General features: G+C 47.9%; 2 protein-coding genes across 4 annotated transcripts in view; one reads left to right on the top strand and one right to left on the bottom strand.

Moving 5' to 3' along the window:
* LOC149359136 (uncharacterized) overlaps positions 1 to 16,178 on the bottom strand; it is a 114,469-nt gene extending 98,291 nt beyond the window's left edge. The window contains exon 1 of the mRNA XM_089571379.1: positions 16,117 to 16,178. Coding sequence (XP_089427505.1) covers positions 16,117 to 16,128 — 12 coding nt within the window. The 5' untranslated portion in view covers positions 16,129 to 16,178. The remainder of the gene's footprint in view (positions 1 to 16,116) is intronic.
* LOC149359135 (uncharacterized) overlaps positions 1 to 19,883 on the top strand; it is a 57,906-nt gene that overhangs the window by 3,004 nt on the left and 35,019 nt on the right. The window contains exon 1 of one of the 3 annotated variants that reach the window (XM_089571375.1): positions 6,237 to 7,139. The exons of 1 other annotated variant lie outside the window; for it this stretch is intronic. In XM_089571375.1, the coding sequence (XP_089427501.1) occupies positions 7,104 to 7,139 (36 nt within the window). In that variant the 5' untranslated portion in view covers positions 6,237 to 7,103. Of the gene's footprint in view, positions 1 to 6,236; positions 7,140 to 19,883 lie in introns of those variants that run through there. One more of the 3 variants, XM_089571378.1, reaches the window with a different exon arrangement.

The following is a 19,883-nucleotide window of genomic DNA, read 5'->3' as shown; positions in this document are numbered from 1 at the left end:
GCAAGCCGAGATGCCACCTACACGACTGTCTCATATTCCACGAATACCGTAAATATAAATCTAACCTTACATATACGTGTACTGCGTACAGGTCGAGGCAATATTCACTGTGTGTACGCAGCCGGCGTCCTGCAAACTGGTATGCATCTACGCTTGTACGCCTCCACTGTGCTAAAAGCCTCCAATGTGGGAAAGTGTACTAGCGTGTAATCAGCAATTCGTTCTCAAGCATAGATGAGACGAATAGTATTTCTTCTCTAACGCATGACTCCGTTAATATGTTTTCGAGTTCAATGAGAAGCTGAGCTAAATATAGCTCCAAACGAGAAGTTAGTGTTTTCTTTTATATTGTTCGTACCCGAAGACTGTGTACGACCGTCATCGCTGAATTTAAAAGAACGTCTTGCAGTCTATAACTATCACCTTCGTTAATGAACGTACATTACGCGTATTGGGGACATTTACTCGCTTAATACGCTACAGCTGCCAGGCGACACCAGCTCCTTCTCGCTTGCATTATCTTGAGTCTACAACGTTCGCAAAGGGCTGAACGTAGACTGCGATCCGGCACTGCTGGCCATTCGTTAGTTGCCAAACCAGTAACACAGACAGCGCAATCGATCTAGACATTGGTTTGCCTCATCGGGCATGACCCACGAAGCCAGCGCCCACGGGAGAGCTGAGAATAAATTTAGCAGGTTTACGCTGCCTATTTTACGCGTAAGCAGTGGTTTGTGCTGCAGCAGTTTGGTGAAATGAACAAGGAAAGTGCAAACTGGTTTGGCTTTCGAGTTGTGGATGCAGCGGAAAGGGTTTTTTTTTTTTTTCCCCCATCCGCGTCCAATGAAATGGGCTCAGTGCCAGACTTCTTTTTCAATGAATGTGTCGTTGACAGAAAGCCAGAGTAAAATCTGTTAGCGCTTACGTAATCATGCTACGAGCGCAGGCTCGTAGGTACGCCCAAGAGGTGGGAAGCGTGATTTTAATAATTTTTTTTAGCTAACTAAACACTTCGAGAAAAGATGGAGTCTTTTCAATCGACATATTCGAATGCCACACGGTGCCAGCTTGACGTTAACAAGCAGTGAGATGCTTGCATATTCTTGCGCAAAAGTGGCACAAACCATATCATAATATTCAAAATTGCGAGCAGGTCAATTTTGTATACACAGTTTAATTTATTTTATTGGAAGACGGCGCAAACCTGACCGATGTATCGTTGGAGAAATCGCACTGTCCTTCGTCTGCTCTAGGAGTTTTTATGAGCAGCGCCTTTTTCGTCTGCTCATAGGCTGCAGGGTGTGGCCGATTACTAGACGCCGAGTGGTCAACACTTGTTTTTTTTTGTTTTTCTTTCAAACAAGCGAAAATAAGAAGATTGCCACACCCATTCATAGCAGAACGACCATTTGATTAAGATATCCTTCCAAGTAGTACTTTCACCAGCCATAAATAACGTCCTGAAAGGCCTGAAGTCTTGCTTTGAGCAAACGCAAGAATATATTGTTGAGCACAAATAATCCCACGAAAAGTGCCGTGCCAAGAGTCTATATTAAGTGTACCGCACCGTCTAACAAGTAGTTTCTGCGAAATCCTGAGCGATGGGAGTTTATGGAGACGGGCTCATGCTTCAAATCTCGCCCCGCACAAATCGCGATCTTTTCGAGAGAACTCTCTAGAAGTGGCGGCTCGAGATAAACTTTTCTCTTTTTTTTTTTTTTTTGTTACGCGCAAGCGCTATCAGCGCCAAAGCGGCGCGCCCTCAAACGTGACTTCACCGGTCGAAAACAAATACAGCGGGAGTATAGATGACGAAACGCGACCGACCGACCGACCGGCGGTCCGACCGCTCCTTGTTGACATGCCTGTGACCGGAATACGAGATGCGCGTGATGAAACGGTGCGGTCGAGAGGGCCGTGCGAGGGTGTCGCTGGCGACGTGAAAGGGATTCCCTTCATGCCTCGCCCACTGTCGCATGTTAAAGTGTCTCCGAGGCTGACCGAACGTATATATAGAAACGCCACGGGGCTCAGCGGGGCTTCTCTCTCGCCGTAGAAGTCGTCCTTTGCATTAGGTTTTTACAGCGAGATAGCGTATTTACGCTCTGCGTATTTAAATGCTGCAGAAAAAGAGCTGAAGATAGCGGGAAGGCAAAGCGAACACGCATGACTTGGAACGCGGCGCCAGATGAGCGGTTAACCAGCAGCTACCTGCCTTGGTTAGATTGTGGCCTGTTTAGCTTGTTTGTGTATGTTGGGCCTATACGCGTTTCCTTCATTCCTGCCTTGTTTATAAACGTGGCTCTCATGACTAAATCTGACTTGATGCGCAGCGTTGTCAGCGCCACTTTTGCCGCCCTTGCAAAACCTCCAATGGCTGAGACACTCTATTTCCGACGTGAGGGGAGACAGCTTGGTACTGGAAGTTTAATGTAATACTGCGAGCCCTGTACAACAACAAAAAAAAAAGTGTGTAAAATCTTCGGCAGGCAAGTCTGATAATGTGATTCGCTTCATTTTGTTCCTTTGCTCAAATTCATCTCCGCATTTTTAACGTTTGTTGTTTTCGTATTCACTGCACCTGCGCTTCGCTGCAGTCAGGGACGTTGTGGCGTGCCGCGTAGTTCGCAAAGGGTTCAAATGTCATTCCAACGCAGTTTTCCATGGTGATGGTGCGGTTATGCGTCTTCTTGTCTGATGATTTTATTGTAACTAGCTAAACTCAGAAGCTCATATAACACCTGGAATTCTCTAGGGTGCATCGCAATCACCACTGAAGCTCAGTTCTGCGTGATAAGATACATATCTGCTTCTCAGCCCTGGACCAGAGCTGGCTTGATTGAAAAACGGCGTGAGTTACTACATTCTGGAAAGAAAAATAAAAAAAAAGGTTCTAGATGCGTTACTATCACGTCGTTTTGTCTCAGAATGACAAAACATATTCTTTCGTACTCTTGGTACGAAAGAATGAAACACAGCATTGCTCATCAACCACATTACGAAGTCGCCACGACAGTAAAGGCTTCCCACGCTCCGAGTCTCTTGATTTTCCTGGAAATGAAAAAAATCCAGTTTTAATGGAGTTCAGGGTGTGACAGGGAGATAGCCATACGCGCATTGTGCATACACTTTGTTTGCTTCATCCCGAGGGTGAAGAGGCGTAGGCGCATGTAGATTTGCCGGGATACCCCGCTTTTCGCCGTAGAACGGGCTGACACGGCTTTCGTGGGACACAGTCGAATGTGCAACCGTCTTCGTGGAACGCTGCTGCCGCAGCCATCTCCTCATTGCGCTTCTGGGATTGCTAGAAAAGCAATGGGAGAGCTCGCGTGCGCTTGAACTACGCTGGCGCAAAACTAGGGATAGAGAGAAAGAAGAGGGAAAGAGGGGGGGGGGGGTAGAAGGCGAGGAACCCTTCGGGGCTGGCCTCTCAGAATAGCAGCCCTGACTAGGGGTCAATGTCGTGAGCAGGGCCGCAACAATTTGGGAGGAAAAACGGCCACCGGTGGTAGGATCCACTAATAGGAATCGCTTCCGCGCCCTAACACGGCCGGCCGCCGCTTCACTGCGCACGCCGGTATCGTGGCTGCGAATTACAACTCTCGCTTTCGATAAGGAGCCAGGAAAGATGCCGCCGTAGCGTTCTTCGCTTCCCTTACGTTGGCTGGCCTTTGAGCCGTTGTAACCTAAACCAGTTGTAACGGTGTGGTGGGGTTGCCAGGAATTTCGTTCAGGGTACTGTTTGGCCTTGCTGGTGTGGTTGGGGGATAATGAAGAATGGCGGGGAGTACGAAGATAACCTTGGCTTTTGTTGCGTGTATTTATGATCTCAAAGCCCCACAGCTTCTTTTCGCCACGGTCCTCATCAAGGAAACTTTAGTGGAGGCAACATATATTCCGTTTATTTAAGTCATATTAATCAAGACTATAGGAAAGCAGACGACTATTCTGTCAAACGAAGTGTTGAACATATCACGGGAAATGAAAATCCTGAATGTATGATTAAGCTTTATTTTGAGGTTGCAGAATACACCGTATTTTCAAGTGGTTTTGGCTCACAAACCGTATGTAACAGAGCACTGTGGTAAACATCATGACCTACCCAAGGTGTGAGAGAATCAAAACAACTCTAACGTTCTAGTTCCTCGCACCACCAATAATTACTTGACAGCAACCAGTTATCAAGGCCACCAGTACCTGTACTAAGTGTAACGCGTTCGCTTACAGCTAAGGTGCTTAGTAACTTCTAGTACATTACTTTTCCATGCGATAATCGTGAAAAATTGTGCCGGATTATGCCGGAGATTGGGTAATGGGGCTCCTCTTCGGTGCGTTTCTCTCACTGAAGTTTATTCAGGTCTATGTATTCTAACAGCTAAGTCTACTGTCTTTTTCTTCCGAGCTCACTTAGGTAGCATGAATAATCTTGCCTCGTCCCTATGGGGCCGCGTACACGGGGTGTGCTTTAAAAACGTGAATGCTGCTTTCGTTGATGCTGTCCCGGTCTGAGTTTGTTATACACTTCATCTGTTATCCAGCTCAGATAGACTGAAAAAAATGAGCGACACGAGTGGGCAAAAATGGGAGAGTAGATATGTAACTGCGTAATGTATATAATGCATTAAATCTGACTACAGGATGCAAAGGACGAGGTCGAAATGTGACGCAGGAAACTTAAGTTCAAACCTGTTACGTTTATTGACCGTGGGATTTTCTTGTATAGGTGGAGCAGATTAAAAAAAAATAGCAGGAATTAAACATTCGGGGATCGCTCTGGTCTTTGAGTACCGCCCTCGGCTGTCACCCTGAAAGGCAGCTAATACTTCGGTTTAGGCTAGTTGGCTCATAATTATAAAGGATGCAGAAAACGGCCCAAAAGAGGACTGGGACGCCGGTTTCCTCGCTACCATGTGCGTTTTTTGTCCCTGTTGTCTTTGTGCCGTCTTCAGGATCCTCTACAGCTGCAACACATAGCCGAACTGTGAATACACCTGTTCTCTGAGCACAGAATTTTCTCCGAAGAGGATACCGTCAAAGAATGACAGCTGACGTAAGATAAATGGTGAATAAGGCGAACATTTCTGGCTGAAGGAAGTTGTCCCGCGTCACGGTTTCTTGATCCTGCTCGGTTCCGTTGTTGGAGGTGTGCCGCGAATGACGATACAATGTCGTCAAAGAGCGTCTGCGCGAGCCTTTTACAGAGGTTCGTCATTCACTTATGACGCGTCTGTTGCTTATGGGTTGCATTCCGTTTGGAGATCCTACAGGCGAAGTGCTTTCAGGATTATTATTATTTTACTCTTACAAAAACCTCGAGAAATAAAGCAACATAGTGAAGATATCTTAATTCTCAACATTGCCGTTGAGCCATCAGCATGAATGACGCCAAACGGCGGAGCTGCTTTTAAGGTATTTTAAATCAGTCAGGTCGAATGTGCCTCCTGAGCGTCGCATTTCTGTGGCATGATCTTGTCTGTAAGGTCATTTATTGCTTGTGCTCACACGGTTTTTGGTGGCCGATAAATACAAGAAAACTTTATAGTTTACTGATATCTTAAGTTACTATCTTTAGCTCTCTGCGTTTTAGTCGGTGCTTTAGCGACAGCCACTGTTTTTTCCTTCGATTTATTCGTTGCGACTGGTCGGCGTATAAAAGCTGGCGGCCTTCCGGAGACGGCCGGCCAGCTGACGTCTCCTCGTTTCACCGGACACCTGAGAGAGCTTCTCAGCTTCCCACCTCATCAAGGATGACCAGCGCCGCACACGCGCTTGTGACAGACACCTCAACAGCTCAATGTCACCACCACGGTCTCGCGCAGTGTGTTCCTGCAGTAGTTTGCATTAACGCTTCCTGCAGCAAAATCCTCCGCCGCCACCGACATGATTGAAGATTCAGCTCCGACTGCCGACGTGCCTGTCTTAGCACATACCGCTCGGATGATGATCCGACGTTGCTGAACGCACCACGAAGTGCGAACCCTTCTATACTCCAGTCAGTCGCCCTTTGACCCGCGTATGCCGTCCGCGTCCCAGACGCACGAACGGCAACGCTGCCTCCCTCTTTGCGTTTGCGCCACTGCTCTCATCAAGCGAAGCGGGCGAGCGGCGTTTCCAGCGGATGCTTTTAAAGGATGTCCGCCAGCTACCACGTAGCAGCCAACGTTGCCGGCGCCGCCGCCGCCTCAGGCCGAGTTCAGGGCACGGCGGGGCACGTGGTGATTCGGCGAAGCCGATCGTATAGACTGTACAGCGAGAGTGAGACGCGTCGTCTTTGTTTACCACGCCGTGTGTCCCGATACGGTATTGGATGCACCGGTCTGGCGGGTCTATTTGTCGCTTTAGATTGATGGTCGGTAGTGGCAGCGGGAGCGGCGCGCGGATGGCTTCTTTGCAAGAAGGACTAGATTGTGCCTGATCGAACCTGTAGAGGAAGAGGAGGAAGGACATGGCGTGAGGGAGAGGCGCCCAAGGCTTTCTCTTCGACTCGACTTCGCGGCCCTCGCCCTAGAAGACACGCACTTGGGGTTTGAGGTGAGCCTCGCCTGCTGAACAGAAGAAGACGCCGCTAGGCGAGGTGTGCGCGCGTGTGACGCAGGAGAGAAGAGAGAGGGCGGCACAGAAGCGCACGTCCCTCTCCCCCACTCCCCGCTCGTCGGCAAGCGAAGACGAGAGTCGTCTGCGGTACGTGTATAAAGGGCAGTGCGGGGAGGAACTTCCTCGGCGTTGCCGCTGCCTTTGGTCATCCGGGAGCAGCCGCCGCGGAGCGTGTTGCCGTCGCCGGTAGTAGTGAGAGTGGTTGGTGGTGGTGCGGGCAGTCGCGCGCGTTCATCGCGTGTGTGAGTCGACGCACGCGGTCGCTTCTTCGTTGCTCCCTTGCTCCCGGACATCAGGCACGCGCGCGCGCGTGCGCGCTCTCGGAGCTCGTTGTTTATTGACTTCGCCACTCGGACGAGCGGGCATTTCGGCACCGAAGGCTACGGCAAGCACAAGGCGCTCCTGCTCTATGGTTCGGACCGAGGTTCGGCGTTAGTTGACTACCGTTCTGCATCGAAGGAAATCTGTGGTATCAAGAAAGAAGCTTCACGGATACCAGGTGGCTCGCCATGTCCTCGACACCCAGTCTAGCATTGCCGCCAAGGGTGAGTATTCCTTGACTGCCGAAATATCGTGCACGTGACTGAACACAGGTGGACATTGGACAAAAACAGACTGTCTTTAGACGAGAGAGGTGAGCTAAATACGTGAAATTCGAAGAAACCACCAGATTTTGAGAATACCATAATTCAAGAAGATAACATTGACTCCTTTGTAAACTGGTAGGAGTACGATCACCTGTTCTTTCAAAGTTATTGAGGGCCATCGGTGCAAATTATGGCAAGTAAGCGTTACCAATGTGGTTGAAGCCCATATTTCGTTTACTTGCATCTCATAGCATCCACCTTTCTTTCTAGTCCAGCCGCAGTGGCGAAAGGGTGTACAGATTCCGCCTAAATTTTCTGGGACAAATAATCAATCAAAAATTATCAGAAACATTTAATTCAGTGTAAAACTTGGATCACATCGACAAGCCTTGACAGAAACTTGTGTTTCTGCTTGCCTAAAGCCGTTGCTATGAGTTTCTGCTCGGCTATTCCTGTTGAAAATAAAGAGAACAGGTTGGAGTGTCCCTACTGCCACTTTGCATAAGACAGTACATTTATAAAATTGCGGAGTTTCGACACATTAAATTACTTACTGGTACCGAACTCACAAGATCCAAAAGCGGCGCTTCCCTCTAATGTCAAAAGGCGGCGGTCATGGCATTACGCGCTAATATTTAACGCTGAGTTTATTGCATTCGTGCCAGCTTAAAAGCGGCAGGACTCTTTCCTTCTCGTTTAAGCGCTATCAAACAAGTTCTAGTTATGATCTTTAAGCTTTCTGACTTCGGCCCTTTTCCCTTTGTTGAACAGTACTAAATATTAGCCTATTCATTCAATGAAACGGCCGCACACGTTTAAATGCATTCGAGACAAGCACACACCCAGTCTTTTACCGGCCACAGATGCCGAAGGCTATAACTTAAAGAAGCTCGCTATTTTCTTGCAAACGCAAACCCTGCCTTTCTCAGCCTGTGTTCGCTGCATAAAGGGAACTATCGCACACGGGGGGAGGGGGGGGGGGAGCTTACAGGGATGCCGGTCGTTCTAGCCCTGAATCAAGCCCATCGCACTTCACACTAAAATAGGGTACAAGTTACATCTATGTATAAATTAAACCCTTCTAAATAGTTTCGCACCTTCCGTCCGATGGCCATGTGTTTCTCTTTGTTTTCACCTGTACAGACAGAGGAACGGCCTAAACCAGTTTGCGAGCAAAAGCGCCGGCAAAAAAACCCGTCTAAATCTCTCGCGCGTTCTGTAGATTTGCAGCTATTACAACGCGAAAGGAAGCGTGACGACGTTCTTTTCTCTTTTTTTTTTTTTTGGAAAAGTGCCGACTGTGGTTTTGGGAGAAAAAGTAAAGAAGAATGAAAATGGAGAGGAAGAACGCTTTGCTGGCGAATGACCATTTCTTGTAGAAGGTGTTTTCGTGCTAAACTCAGCAGGAAAAGGGATGTCGCAACTTCCGGCGCAACCAGACTAGGAAAGCAGTGACTCGTACTTGTGACAACGGTTGTCCACCTCGAGCGCTCGGATTACTTTCAGCAGGTGTCTTCAGGCTTTACGCGAACAGTCTCCCGCTCGTTAAAGAACTTCAGCGGATCTAAATAAATCCAGCGTCTGTGACCGCCGCGTCTCTCACAGCCCGCGCAGCTTTCGGATGTTAGACCCGCATGCTACAAATCGGCTGTCGAAGCCATAAGTCAGGTGCATCTGTCGAAAATAAAAAGTACGAAATCAAGAAAATAGTTACTTCAATTTACTAGCCAAGGTGGCACGCGCCACTACTGGGATTTCAAGAAGATACCGTAGTATCTAGTATCTATCTATCAGATCGATTCGGTGACAGTGATCGTGATTATTGGTTTTCAAGCTGCAGCTTCTATAGTTTTCACAGAAAAGGAAGTTTCTGACTCTTCGAAAATTTGCTTCCGTGCAAAAATATCAGTTGTGCAAACAAGATGTTTCACAAAATGTGTCTACAAAAAAGGTGTTCAACCTTATCCTCTTGTGCCCTGTAGGTATGTTTCAAATGGGGTATAATGAAGCGGGCTAAGCCTGGAAAATTACGGACATTTCAGGCTTATAGTTGGCTTATCATGTGCTGATATATAAGTGCAGCTCGAAATAGACCTGTGGGCTGAGGCAAAACTGAGAAAACAAGCGTTAAACACCTCGAAGAGGACATCACAGGAGTTACTTTTTTTTTTCTTAAGTTTATGGAGTCGCTCGCTTTTTTCTTTTCAATCGTGCTGCATTTATGTGTAACATAATACGCGATGTGGAATGTACAAATTGGGTACTTGTATTTTAAAGACGAACACCACGAAAAAAACAAAAAAGTTCTGCATGGGATTCACGATGACAAATTGGAATTTGATGTGGGATGGCGTCCGTTAAGTAACTATCCCTTCTCGGCTATCCCTTCTTGGCTATCCCTTCTCGGCTATCCCTTCTCGGCTATACGTTACGATCCTGAGTCTAAAAATGGGTGCTTTTTTTTCTCTTTACAAAGTACGTTACTTTGCTTGCGACATTCATGGCTGAAGCTGTGTATTAGACATTCAAACAGTTCAGAAGGAAAAAGTTGCTTAAGGTGTGTTTTGTTAGCCACTGTAAAACTACACACACACTCGAGCATGACCGTTGTCAGGACGCATCAGAAGCTCAGCGCTTGTTCCCAGAATAGTATTCATAAAGCACAGAACTAAAATTAAATGACCAGGTCGGCGTACCTTTACACGTACCAATGTATTAAGTTATCGGATTCTTGAGGTATACAAACCAGTTAACTGTCCATCATTGCAAGCCGCCGCGGTGGCTCAGTGGTTATGGCGTTAGGCTGCTGACCCGAAAGACGCGGGTTCGATCCCGTGTACTCAGCCATGTCAGTGCACGTTAAAGAACCCCGAGTGGTCGAAATTATCCGGAGTCCTCACTACGGCTTCTATCCCATAAAACCAAACCAAACCCAATCTCTATTATAGCGTGAGAAATCAAATTATTACGACACGCACGCTCGCCTGGAATATAGCTTACAACCACCTTCGTGTTGTGTACGGCTATAGACATGTAATGGGGTTACAAGGCTCAGGTATACAAAATGCATACCCTGGGAAAAAGATGAACTCAAAGTAAAAAAGAAAGTTTCGCGCATAAAGTTGATTTGGATAGCTCAGCTTCTTCGCATTATTTCTCTGTCTCTGTTCTTACCTTATCCACTATAATTCACTGTCAGACAGAAGGAGGACTTCTTACAGCGCCGCACGCAGTAGTGCATAACCTTGTTCTGTCATCTGGAGCAATGCTTGAGTATATAATTTTGTCTGCTCATTCACGTGCATGCTGCGGCTCTGCTAAGCGAAAGAACAATGTGTGGAAAAATCGCGCGCTGTTCCGCAGTCTACGTTTCACTGCAATAAGAATACTTTTACCGCGAGGGAATCGAGCTTCCTGCGTGGCATCCGTCGGTCTATACCCGTTAGTGACCGTGCCTTCCCCACTGCCAGTTTAGCGTGAGCTCATCCCGCAGTCAACATTATGCTGAGTTTCTCTACAATGCTTATTTTACCCTATCAACATTTGTGTTTGGACTCGATGAATAATCAGCTTTGCATTACTCCTCCTTTCTTGCTGTGGTGTTATACCAGATTTACCTCTTTCATACGTTGACAAGCACGTTTCCGCTGTGTCTCAGTGGCCTGATGACATTTCGTACTATTCTTCAAGCGCCTTGAAATAAAATGAATGGGCAGTCAGCGCCTGTATAGGTCTTTAGTCCTTTCTTCCGTATCGAGCTTCCTGGACTGCTTCTACGAATATTCCGTTATCCGCACGAGGGCAATAATTCTTTTTCCGCGCAAAAATCCTCGCAGCAGCTTTCCTTTGGCAATACACAATAATGAAGTGCCCTGAAGCTTTCCAAGCACACGAATCCTTTTCCGTCATCGCTGCAATTTAGTTGCAACAGGAGAAGAGAGAGAAGAGCTCTCCATTCAAAAACATAATTTAGACGACGTTGAAACAGCATTGACATGCTACTTTTCATTGGGGCGGAGTTTTGAGAAAGAATTGGCAAAACACACTGCTGGGTTGATTGATAGGTTCCACTTCGGAAAATAGTGGGAGCACGAACGAGGAGAAAAAAAATTACGGGACGATCGGACATCTGATGCGGCAATTCTGCGACAGCATTTGCATATACCCGCGATGGTTATTTTGATATTTTGACTCTAACGAATGCTTTCACTTTAAGCTGAGGCTTCACACACAAGAGAGATCTATTGTGGAGGGTGGTCAAAGGTGGGCGGCGCTTCTGGAGGGTGGGTAGCATAGGCTCCAGGCAGACAGACGCCGTCATTTTCGCATTTTGACACTAGTAATTTTTATGCAGCAAAAATAAATAAATAAGGCAGGAAACCAGTGGAGTGAGCGCTCTCCGGGGGAAAAGAAGCGCTCTTCTGCGCATTACATGCTGTGGTGGGCTGCATGCCATGCGCAGCATATGTAGAACAAACAGGCCATAAGGCGCCACAAGTCACTTCACTGCAGTCGATGCAACATTACACGCACTCACTGACAAGCAACACTACAGTAAATTGAAAAAACAAAAACAAAAAAGAAATAAAAATAAAAAATTTTCTTTTCTCTAAAATTGTTTCGTGGCAGTGATGAATTCTCCCAGAGATTACAATGAGCCCCTTGTGGGACAGAATGACGTGTGCCTTCTGTTTTTGTCAAGAATGCCTTAGACAGGCTGAGCAAAAAAAAGAGAACAGTTTGTGTCTTCTTTTAAATGTTTATTTCGTCGTTATTTCGTCCTCGAATTTTTTTTTTTTGTCCTTGACGTTAGCGTATTGATATTTTGCCCAAAGTTTGCGTCAACTCCTCTCCAGGGATCTTTCTATTTTTTTCGGCAGTGTTTGTTTTTACGCTCGACGAAATGACAATAGGAAACATAAGGTGCCGTACTTGGCTGCTGCATCCGCTGACGCGTTAGTATCGCTTACTAAAACGAACTTGGTAGCTGGCTATACGAGGTACTTCATACATCGCAAAGAAGGAAGCCCCAACGCGTCACAGTAGCTGAACGGCAATCAAATACCCGTTCGAAGCAGTCGTACTTAGATGGAAGCAAAATGTAGCAACCTCCGTATCCTGAAAAATCAGTGCGCGTTTAAGAGGCCCAGCCGGGCGAAATTGATTTGTATACGATAGCCTTGCGCTGTGGCGTCCCTCACTGTCGAAGCCGCTACATTTAGTAAGCCTGTAAACGAGAACAGTCGACATATTATGCTTATTAGATTCGATAGCGCTTTGCAGTGACTAAGAAGAAAGGACACAGGTGGACACACAGGAGACAAACAGGACACAGGGCGCGCCGGTTTTAAATTGAATGCCAAACCAATATATTTATTCCAGAAGGTGGTCCTGTGGCAGCTAACGGCGCTCAGGTCTTTTATTGAGATACTGATGCTAAAAGAGCTAAATGTAATTTCCCCTCTTTATCACTAGTTCCACCGGCTGGGAAAAAGAAGCTAGTGCTGGATTTAGTTTAGTGCTGGACGCTCATTTCATATTAGGCGCGTCCACAAAACATGCACCGCGAGCCTATTCGGTCACTTGCGATGCAAGCAAAAAAGAAGAGAAACCCCGTATGCAAAACAAAGAGAGAGAGAGAGAGTGAGAGAGAGAGAGAGAGAGGGGGGGGAGAGAGAGAGAGAGTAGTAGGACACCTGCCAGCAGCAGAGTCGGCCGAGTACGCTTTCGGTTTTTTTTATGAATATTTATGTCTCTATTAAACACCAATACGTAACTAACCACTGCTCGCTTTGTCTCTCGCAGCCGCGCATAATCTTTGCGCGCGCATTGGCGAGCAGTCTTCGCCGCTGAAGCCAAGGCCTGCCGCCGCTTCTGCGCATCTCATCGCTCAACTCGGCATTCGCTTTTCTCACCGCATCGGCTTTACGCTCGCGACCTTGGATGCCATCAGTGGGGAAAACGAAACTAAAAATAAGGGCCGCGCAAATATGCGTCACTGTCCGCATATCGTCTCCACCGGTTCCGCCGCTTCGCAACGCCACGATCCGAACTTCAAAGAGAAAGGCAAGAGAAAGCTATATGGACAGGGGCGCAAGAAACGCCGCGAGATCACTGGGGGAGGTCTTCGGCTCCGAAGTGTTGCACAAACCTGTTCCGACAGGAAGACCCGCACTTCGTCTTCTCTCCTACCATGATCCTGCATGCCCGTGGTGGCAGCGATCGTCGGTGTCTCGTCTATCCAAGACAGTGAGGGCATGGGGGGCTGCTTTGCGTGTAGTGCCGTCTTGTCAAAATGTCACGGAGGTCGCTCGTCGTCCCTCCGCGATCCCGTTGATTTAGAGGCTTCAAGAGGCGCCGCTCTCCTCTGAACCCCGGCGACATTTGCCACCAACCGCGAGCTGTTTGTTTAGACGCCCCGTCAAAGTGATACGATCTCGCGTACTGCCTCCCGCGACGGAGGCTCGTTCTCTGGAACACGTTTCTTGCGTACGCTTTCGCTTGATTCTGCTCGCGTAATTTTTCTGCCCAGAGAGAGGCTGCAGGTTCGATTCTGGACCCCCCGACACGAGATGCCCTTGGGCGGGGCGCAATGCAGACGCTCCCAAGTGTACTTAGACAGTCTTTGAATCATGTAACTTTACGTGCCGTACTTAAAACCCGGCTGTGATGCGCTAGGAGGGTGGCGATTGATTTCAAAGATCTAGGACTTTTTTTAATCAGCGCTGAAATCTGAGCACGCGGCCTCGCGGGAATTTTGCACGTACAGAATATAGCCCCAGAGTTCTGTTTGGAAAAGTTCGATTTTGCGGTTTGCAAGGGAAAGCCAAGTATACCCGTTGAATTACTCCTCCAGCGGCATTCGTACACTTCACATAGCCCGAGTGGTCTATAGATTCAATGACGCACGGGTTTATATGCCGTCCCTCAGAACCCACAGTGCTCATATTAACGCAGAAACATACACAGATGAAAACTTGTTTCGCAGTGATAGTCTCATGAGCGTCATAAGGGGCACACAGAAGCCGGACTACGCATTACCCACCCCTAAGGGTGGATTCACACAACGCACAGAATCGCGGACCTGGAGGACGAACCGCGCATCACTTGGCTTGACGCCACGGATTCAGGCCGACCAACTCGTGTCCGCAGACAACGCGGACAGAAAAAGGAGGGTACTTTTTCTCGTTGGAATATGCTGTTTTCATCCGTCAAACGAATGCTTTCAGCACGCAGACGGTCCCATGACTTCACATGACGTAGTTGATCAGTCCGTGATTTCATCTGTCGTGTGAATCCACCTTAACAAATGAATATGATCCAGGTCCGCGGTCTGTTGCGCTAAGAATGTTGGGTACCGAGAACTTGCTGTAAGTGATAACGTGATCGAAGTGGTCATGGACCATGCACAATATGTCGGCCATTTTCCCTAAGTGGACCATGTGAGCTAAGTGGAGCACTTGAACCTAGTGGAGTTTGTGGCCCAATACCGACTATTTGGTCCAGCCGAGTTAAGCGGCCCATGCGAAGTGGAAAGTGGGCTCGCAGAGAGAACGCGGGGTGGAATCAGGGGTCCGGGGTAGGGCAGTCTAGGAGCGTACAAGTTTTTCGGTGCGCAGCACGGGATCGAGTAGCAGTTATAAGGTCAGTTAGGTTGAACTTGGCCCGTTTCAAACAAATAAAATTATCAGTCCTAGCAAAAATTCTTATTATGAAGTCAATATTGCTCGCGCATTAAGCAACAATCACTGGGTAATACCGAAAATTAACAACAACAAAATAGATGAGAAGAAACAACAGATCGCCAGGGAACATGAGTGGGCTTGCAGGAGAGCAATGGCGGGCGCATTATGTACTTCTAAGCGCGTCCGAACAAAGCGGCCGCGCGGCGTCATGTGCGACAGCGCTACGCTAACCTCGTTTCGAGGGAAGCGTAAAGCAACGCTTTGAGAGCGAGAGAGAAAAAAATAAGAAGGCAACACCCGAAAAGAAGCGCGAATTGACGCGGAAGAATCCTCGCGTAATGCAGCGGAGGCGAAAGCTTACCCTGTGAGCCGCTTATGTGTTGTTGTTTTTCCCGACACAGAAACCTGAGTAATTTTAAAACCACCGAGAACACTAAGCCGGCGCCGCTTCCACCGTCACACGATTTACATTTCCCTCAGCGCAGCGAGCGACGTTCCGGGGAGGAAATTCGAGAAACACTAAAAATGCAGCGTCCGAATTACGTGTCCCGCAATGGGGGACCCGCGTTCGCGCGCTTTCTTGTCGTAAGAGATTCGAGACGACAGGGAATGGAGTCGCTTTCACGCCGCCTCTAGCGAAGAAAAAGAAGGCACAGTTCTCGGCGCGACGTTTCGAGAGCGAGAGTTGCTCATCGTTTCTCCATGCGTCAAGGCTAAGCGTCTGGCGCTCCCAAGCCAAGCGTGTAAACGTAGCCGCACGTGCTTTAACGCTTGGCTTGAGCGCAAAGTCACTGTCGTACACGCTCTGTGCATCTTTTGCGGAGGAAGTTCCGGCTTTTCATTCCGTCCTGTTTACGAAGAAATGCACGCACGTACGCGCGTCATCCAACAGTAGAGGCGGCGTGGAAACGAGAACGACAGGAAATTTTTCGCACGCATGCGCGATAGAGAAGAGAGGGTCGCGCCAGTTTTGTTTGCGGCGCCTTTTACATTATGTGATGGCGACAGGGTTTGCGCAACAAACGACCTGTGTATGACGCTGATGTCATCCGACTTCGAGGGTGCTAGGGCTGACTTCAAGGCAGAATTCACAAACCGGAAATAACTAGCGTTGGCCAACTGTAAATCCAAAGGTGTATATTACGAAACCTGTGCACAAGCTAGTTTGTGAACTAAGCATCTGTCAGTCGTATAATCCGAGAACTCCGCAACTTCAGCGAGAAAGGCTTAGGAGCTCTTTCGTGCCTCACCTGTGGCCACATCCGACAAGACCTCTTCTCATCAGCGTGAACGGGTTGATCAAAAAAGATAGCTATGGATCGCCATTCGTTTCTTCTGCGTTCTCGAGTCCGAGCTCTGAACTCTTCCATCACTATCACCGGCAGGCCGTAATTACCCCTCCGAATTCTTTCTCTCGTCCTTCTGTCAGCTACTTAGACGCGGAGCGAAGTGCGTGCGCAGTAGGCGTACGCGTTCACAGCTCACAGCTTATTCTAATCTCACATGACGCCTTCGCGCCTGTTCTCGAGCGCCTCGACGCACATCTACGACGACGCTGCCTTAGCAACTTTAACGCTTCGATCCCTCTCTGAATCTGCGGCATCGAGTGAAACTGCGGGGCTTTCCCTACGCCACCACCCGCATCTTGCGCAACTCATTTTCCGCCCCTTCCCGCTCGCGGGCGCAGGTGTTCGCATCGCGGGGTCCAGGCGCGTTCGATTGGTCCTCATCAATCATAACTATAAGAGCGCCTGGGCAGCCCAGCTCAGGGCATGCATGCTGCTGACGCCTCTGCTTCTACTGCCCCACTCTTTATAGCCAGCCACTACTGCTCCGCTTTGACGGGCGGTGTCTAGACGGGCGGATGCTCGCGGCCTACGCCCGTATTTCTCTTTTGTTTGTTTCTGACACTCACTCTCAAAGCGGATTCCTCCCACCAGCATCCACGATGACTCGGTGCCCATCGCGACACGCAATCGCCGTCGTGGCGCAAACGAAACCAAACTTGAGCGGAGGCGGTTGGAATGCTTGTTATTGTGCGGGTATATAAATGTGTGCGTTGGGGACAGCTGGCTGCCCCGCTGGCTGGCTTACGTGGACTCCTACGAAGCCGAGGAAAAGAATAACCCTGCCAAGGTTGGGGGCCGCCGCCGACGACAAGCTCGCGGGGAGCGTCGTATACAGTCTTACGTTTTTGTTCCTTCTCTCTTTCGCGACCAACTCTCAAGGTTGGCCGGCTTGGCTGAGCCTAGTACATAGCAGCACACGCCTGCGGTCGCCCGTGACACGGAGTCGCCGCGTATTTGTACGCTTCGTCGAACCCGGCAACGTCTGCGCATCTTATAGATACGGCCGCCCGGCGATTGCGTATGTGTGGTTGCTTGCGCTGTGTAGACGCTGTATATCTGAGCGTACCTAGTGTGATTTCAGCTGAAATGCGTTAAACATGGCCGCTGTGCTGCCTTTTTATTGCGTCTATGCGTGTGTGTTGTGAAATAGATAGTGCGGTCGTCTAACTCCTATATCAGTGTCTGATGGGCGAAAATTCTGTCTGAATGAAATCCTATACTTACATGTACTGCGCGCACCAATCCGTTCCTGTTTCTTCAGTTCGTGCGAATCGTAGGTTGCACCCATGAGTGTATACATATATCTGCAAGTACTGCTGATGGTCTTTCAGCTTCAGGCTACTTTTCCTCGGAGGACTTTGTTTAGTTTCATTCGCTTCTCGCTCAATCACTGGAGCGAATATCAAGACACATTTAAAGGTCTCTTTCCCAAATAAATAAATCGTTCCTAGAGCTTTTTTTGTTTTGTTTTTTTCGAAAAGGAATTCAGAAAGGAGAAAAGGGCGTGTCTGATTAGGAAGCAGCAAAACATAAAGTAAACTATGTGTAAATCTGCGTTTGCGCGCAAGTGCCTATACGCGTGCGTCTAATTCTTGTAGGCGGTCCTATAAGGCGTAACCATAGGGTATGCAGTGCTCGAGCGCAATACGCAATATTGCTTTTTAAATCCGAATGCTAAAACTAATAGGCCAGCAGTTTCAGGATGCTTGATGGGCAGGGCCTTCGTATTGGAATATACGTAGTTTTTCTTTTCTTTTTTCAGCCCCAGCCACCACAGAAGTTGGTCTGTTCGAAACACGTGTTCGCTGCAGAGTCACAGAACAGGGAACATGCGGCCGTGTACGAGTTACAGAACGTCACATCCATATATCAACGAAAACACCGTAATAGAGAGGAGGAGAAATGTGAGACCCTATAAAAAAAAAATCGAAACATGGGGCATGACTAGCGACTGAAAAAATTAATGTGGTGCTGCCAGAACTACCACGAAAACTCTGCGCACACAAGCAAACTGACATTACAAAAAAAAAACACGTTTATACTGACAGCTAGGTAATGGATCCGCTTTGGCAGCAGACAATATCATTTTCTTGCTTCTAAATAAGTAAGAATGTTCAAGCAGTGAATATACACGTTTTTTTAGCCTCCTACATGTCCTTCTCGAATTTATTACTGCAACGCACCTGTTTTTTTTTTTTTTTATCTGTAATGAGTGACATTTTTATCCTTGCCTCCTCGTGAACCGTTTTTAAAACGGTCTTTTGTCACGATTTCAAATCAACAATAGGCCCGATTCTTTTTCGAGACACCCGTATCTGACTTCAAAGCAACGTTTTATTACTCTTCGCGTCTTTCTTCAAGAGTTTTCGCTCCGTGCTTACAAACATTCCTGGCAATGTCTGGCACTAACTCATTTCTACTCTACACTGCCTGCTCGTGGTGGCACCTGAATAACTCACTGGGACGCTGTCAGGAAGACTTTTAGAATTAGGACGTTTTGGAAATTGGCGTTTTGTAAGTCATTTCAATAGAGTGAGAACTAAGTTATCAAAGAAAAGTCAAAGACTTAGATCTAATGTGTTTTAAACCTCCTCTATGCTACGTATGAAAGGAATTTTTGGATCTGCTAGGTTCTAGGAAGATTTTTAGTCTTGCTGAACTTCGTCGAAATGCAATGGAGTGTTCTTTCAGCCCCGGATTGCTGCTGAAACGTTCGTTCACAACTTCGTGTTCTAGAATGCATTTGCCTTTATTGCCGATATTTTTGCTGAAATCTTGGGTTTTAAATATTCTTGCGCCACGTGGTGAAGCAAATAATAGAATGGGGGCTCTGCCAAAACCGCCATACTCGCCATAAAAACAAAAGCCAGCAAAAAATATTTTGTGGATATCAACGTTGGTCCCACGACGAAGCAATCCTGGCTTCGTGCGTTTGTTCATTCAATAATTCAAAGCACAACGCAGAAGAATCGTACATACCGCAAGAAAAAATTGGCACTGACGGCTCACTGCAAAGCCGATGTCCGGTTTGCCTTGCGCGACCTTGGTGGTAAGGGCGAGCGGCTAACGGCGCGTGATGTAAGACCGGAATTAGATTAGGCGCGCAGAGGATTTCCCAATCGCCTCTTCTCAGCATGGTGCTTGCGTTCGTTTGGAGCTGGAAACGCATGCCAGTACCGTCTTTTGCGTCGTCGCAAGCTATCCCATACGACCGTGGAGAATAATATCGTTTGTTAATGGTTACAGTATAGTAACAAGCTGACAGCTTGCCTAAGGGTGCCACACAAGTCAGTGCAAGCTTGTAAATGCGATAGATTCTTGTTCCCATGCTTCGAGCGTTGGAAGGTCGCGACGCGCAGGATGTCTGGAGGACGGGCGTCGACGCAAGAAAGCATTCACACTTGTCGCTCATTAGCAATTTCGCGTTCCCAGCATTCTGCTGCTCGTAGCGCTAGTTTTCTGAGAGTAATGTGCGTGAAACAAAGGAAGACGCTCGTTTGGTGAGCTCATCTAATAAATGGCCGCATAAATTATGCACTTGAATAGCTCGGGTAATCCGGCGAATTGTCAGTGTAGCTGTGTTCGAAAGGCTGCGATTGCCTGTAGCAGCTGTAGTTGGTCCTGTGCTCTATTAGATGGCTGGTGCGAACCTGTTCATGGTAAGCTAT

Source organism: Amblyomma mixtum, chromosome 2, assembly GCF_055824585.1.
Source record: "Amblyomma mixtum isolate Tamu chromosome 2, ASM5582458v1, whole genome shotgun sequence".
NCBI lineage: Eukaryota > Metazoa > Arthropoda > Arachnida > Ixodida > Ixodidae > Amblyomma > Amblyomma mixtum.
The sequence above is the reverse complement of the archived record's forward strand: the minus strand, read 5'-3'. Positions and strand labels throughout refer to the sequence as shown.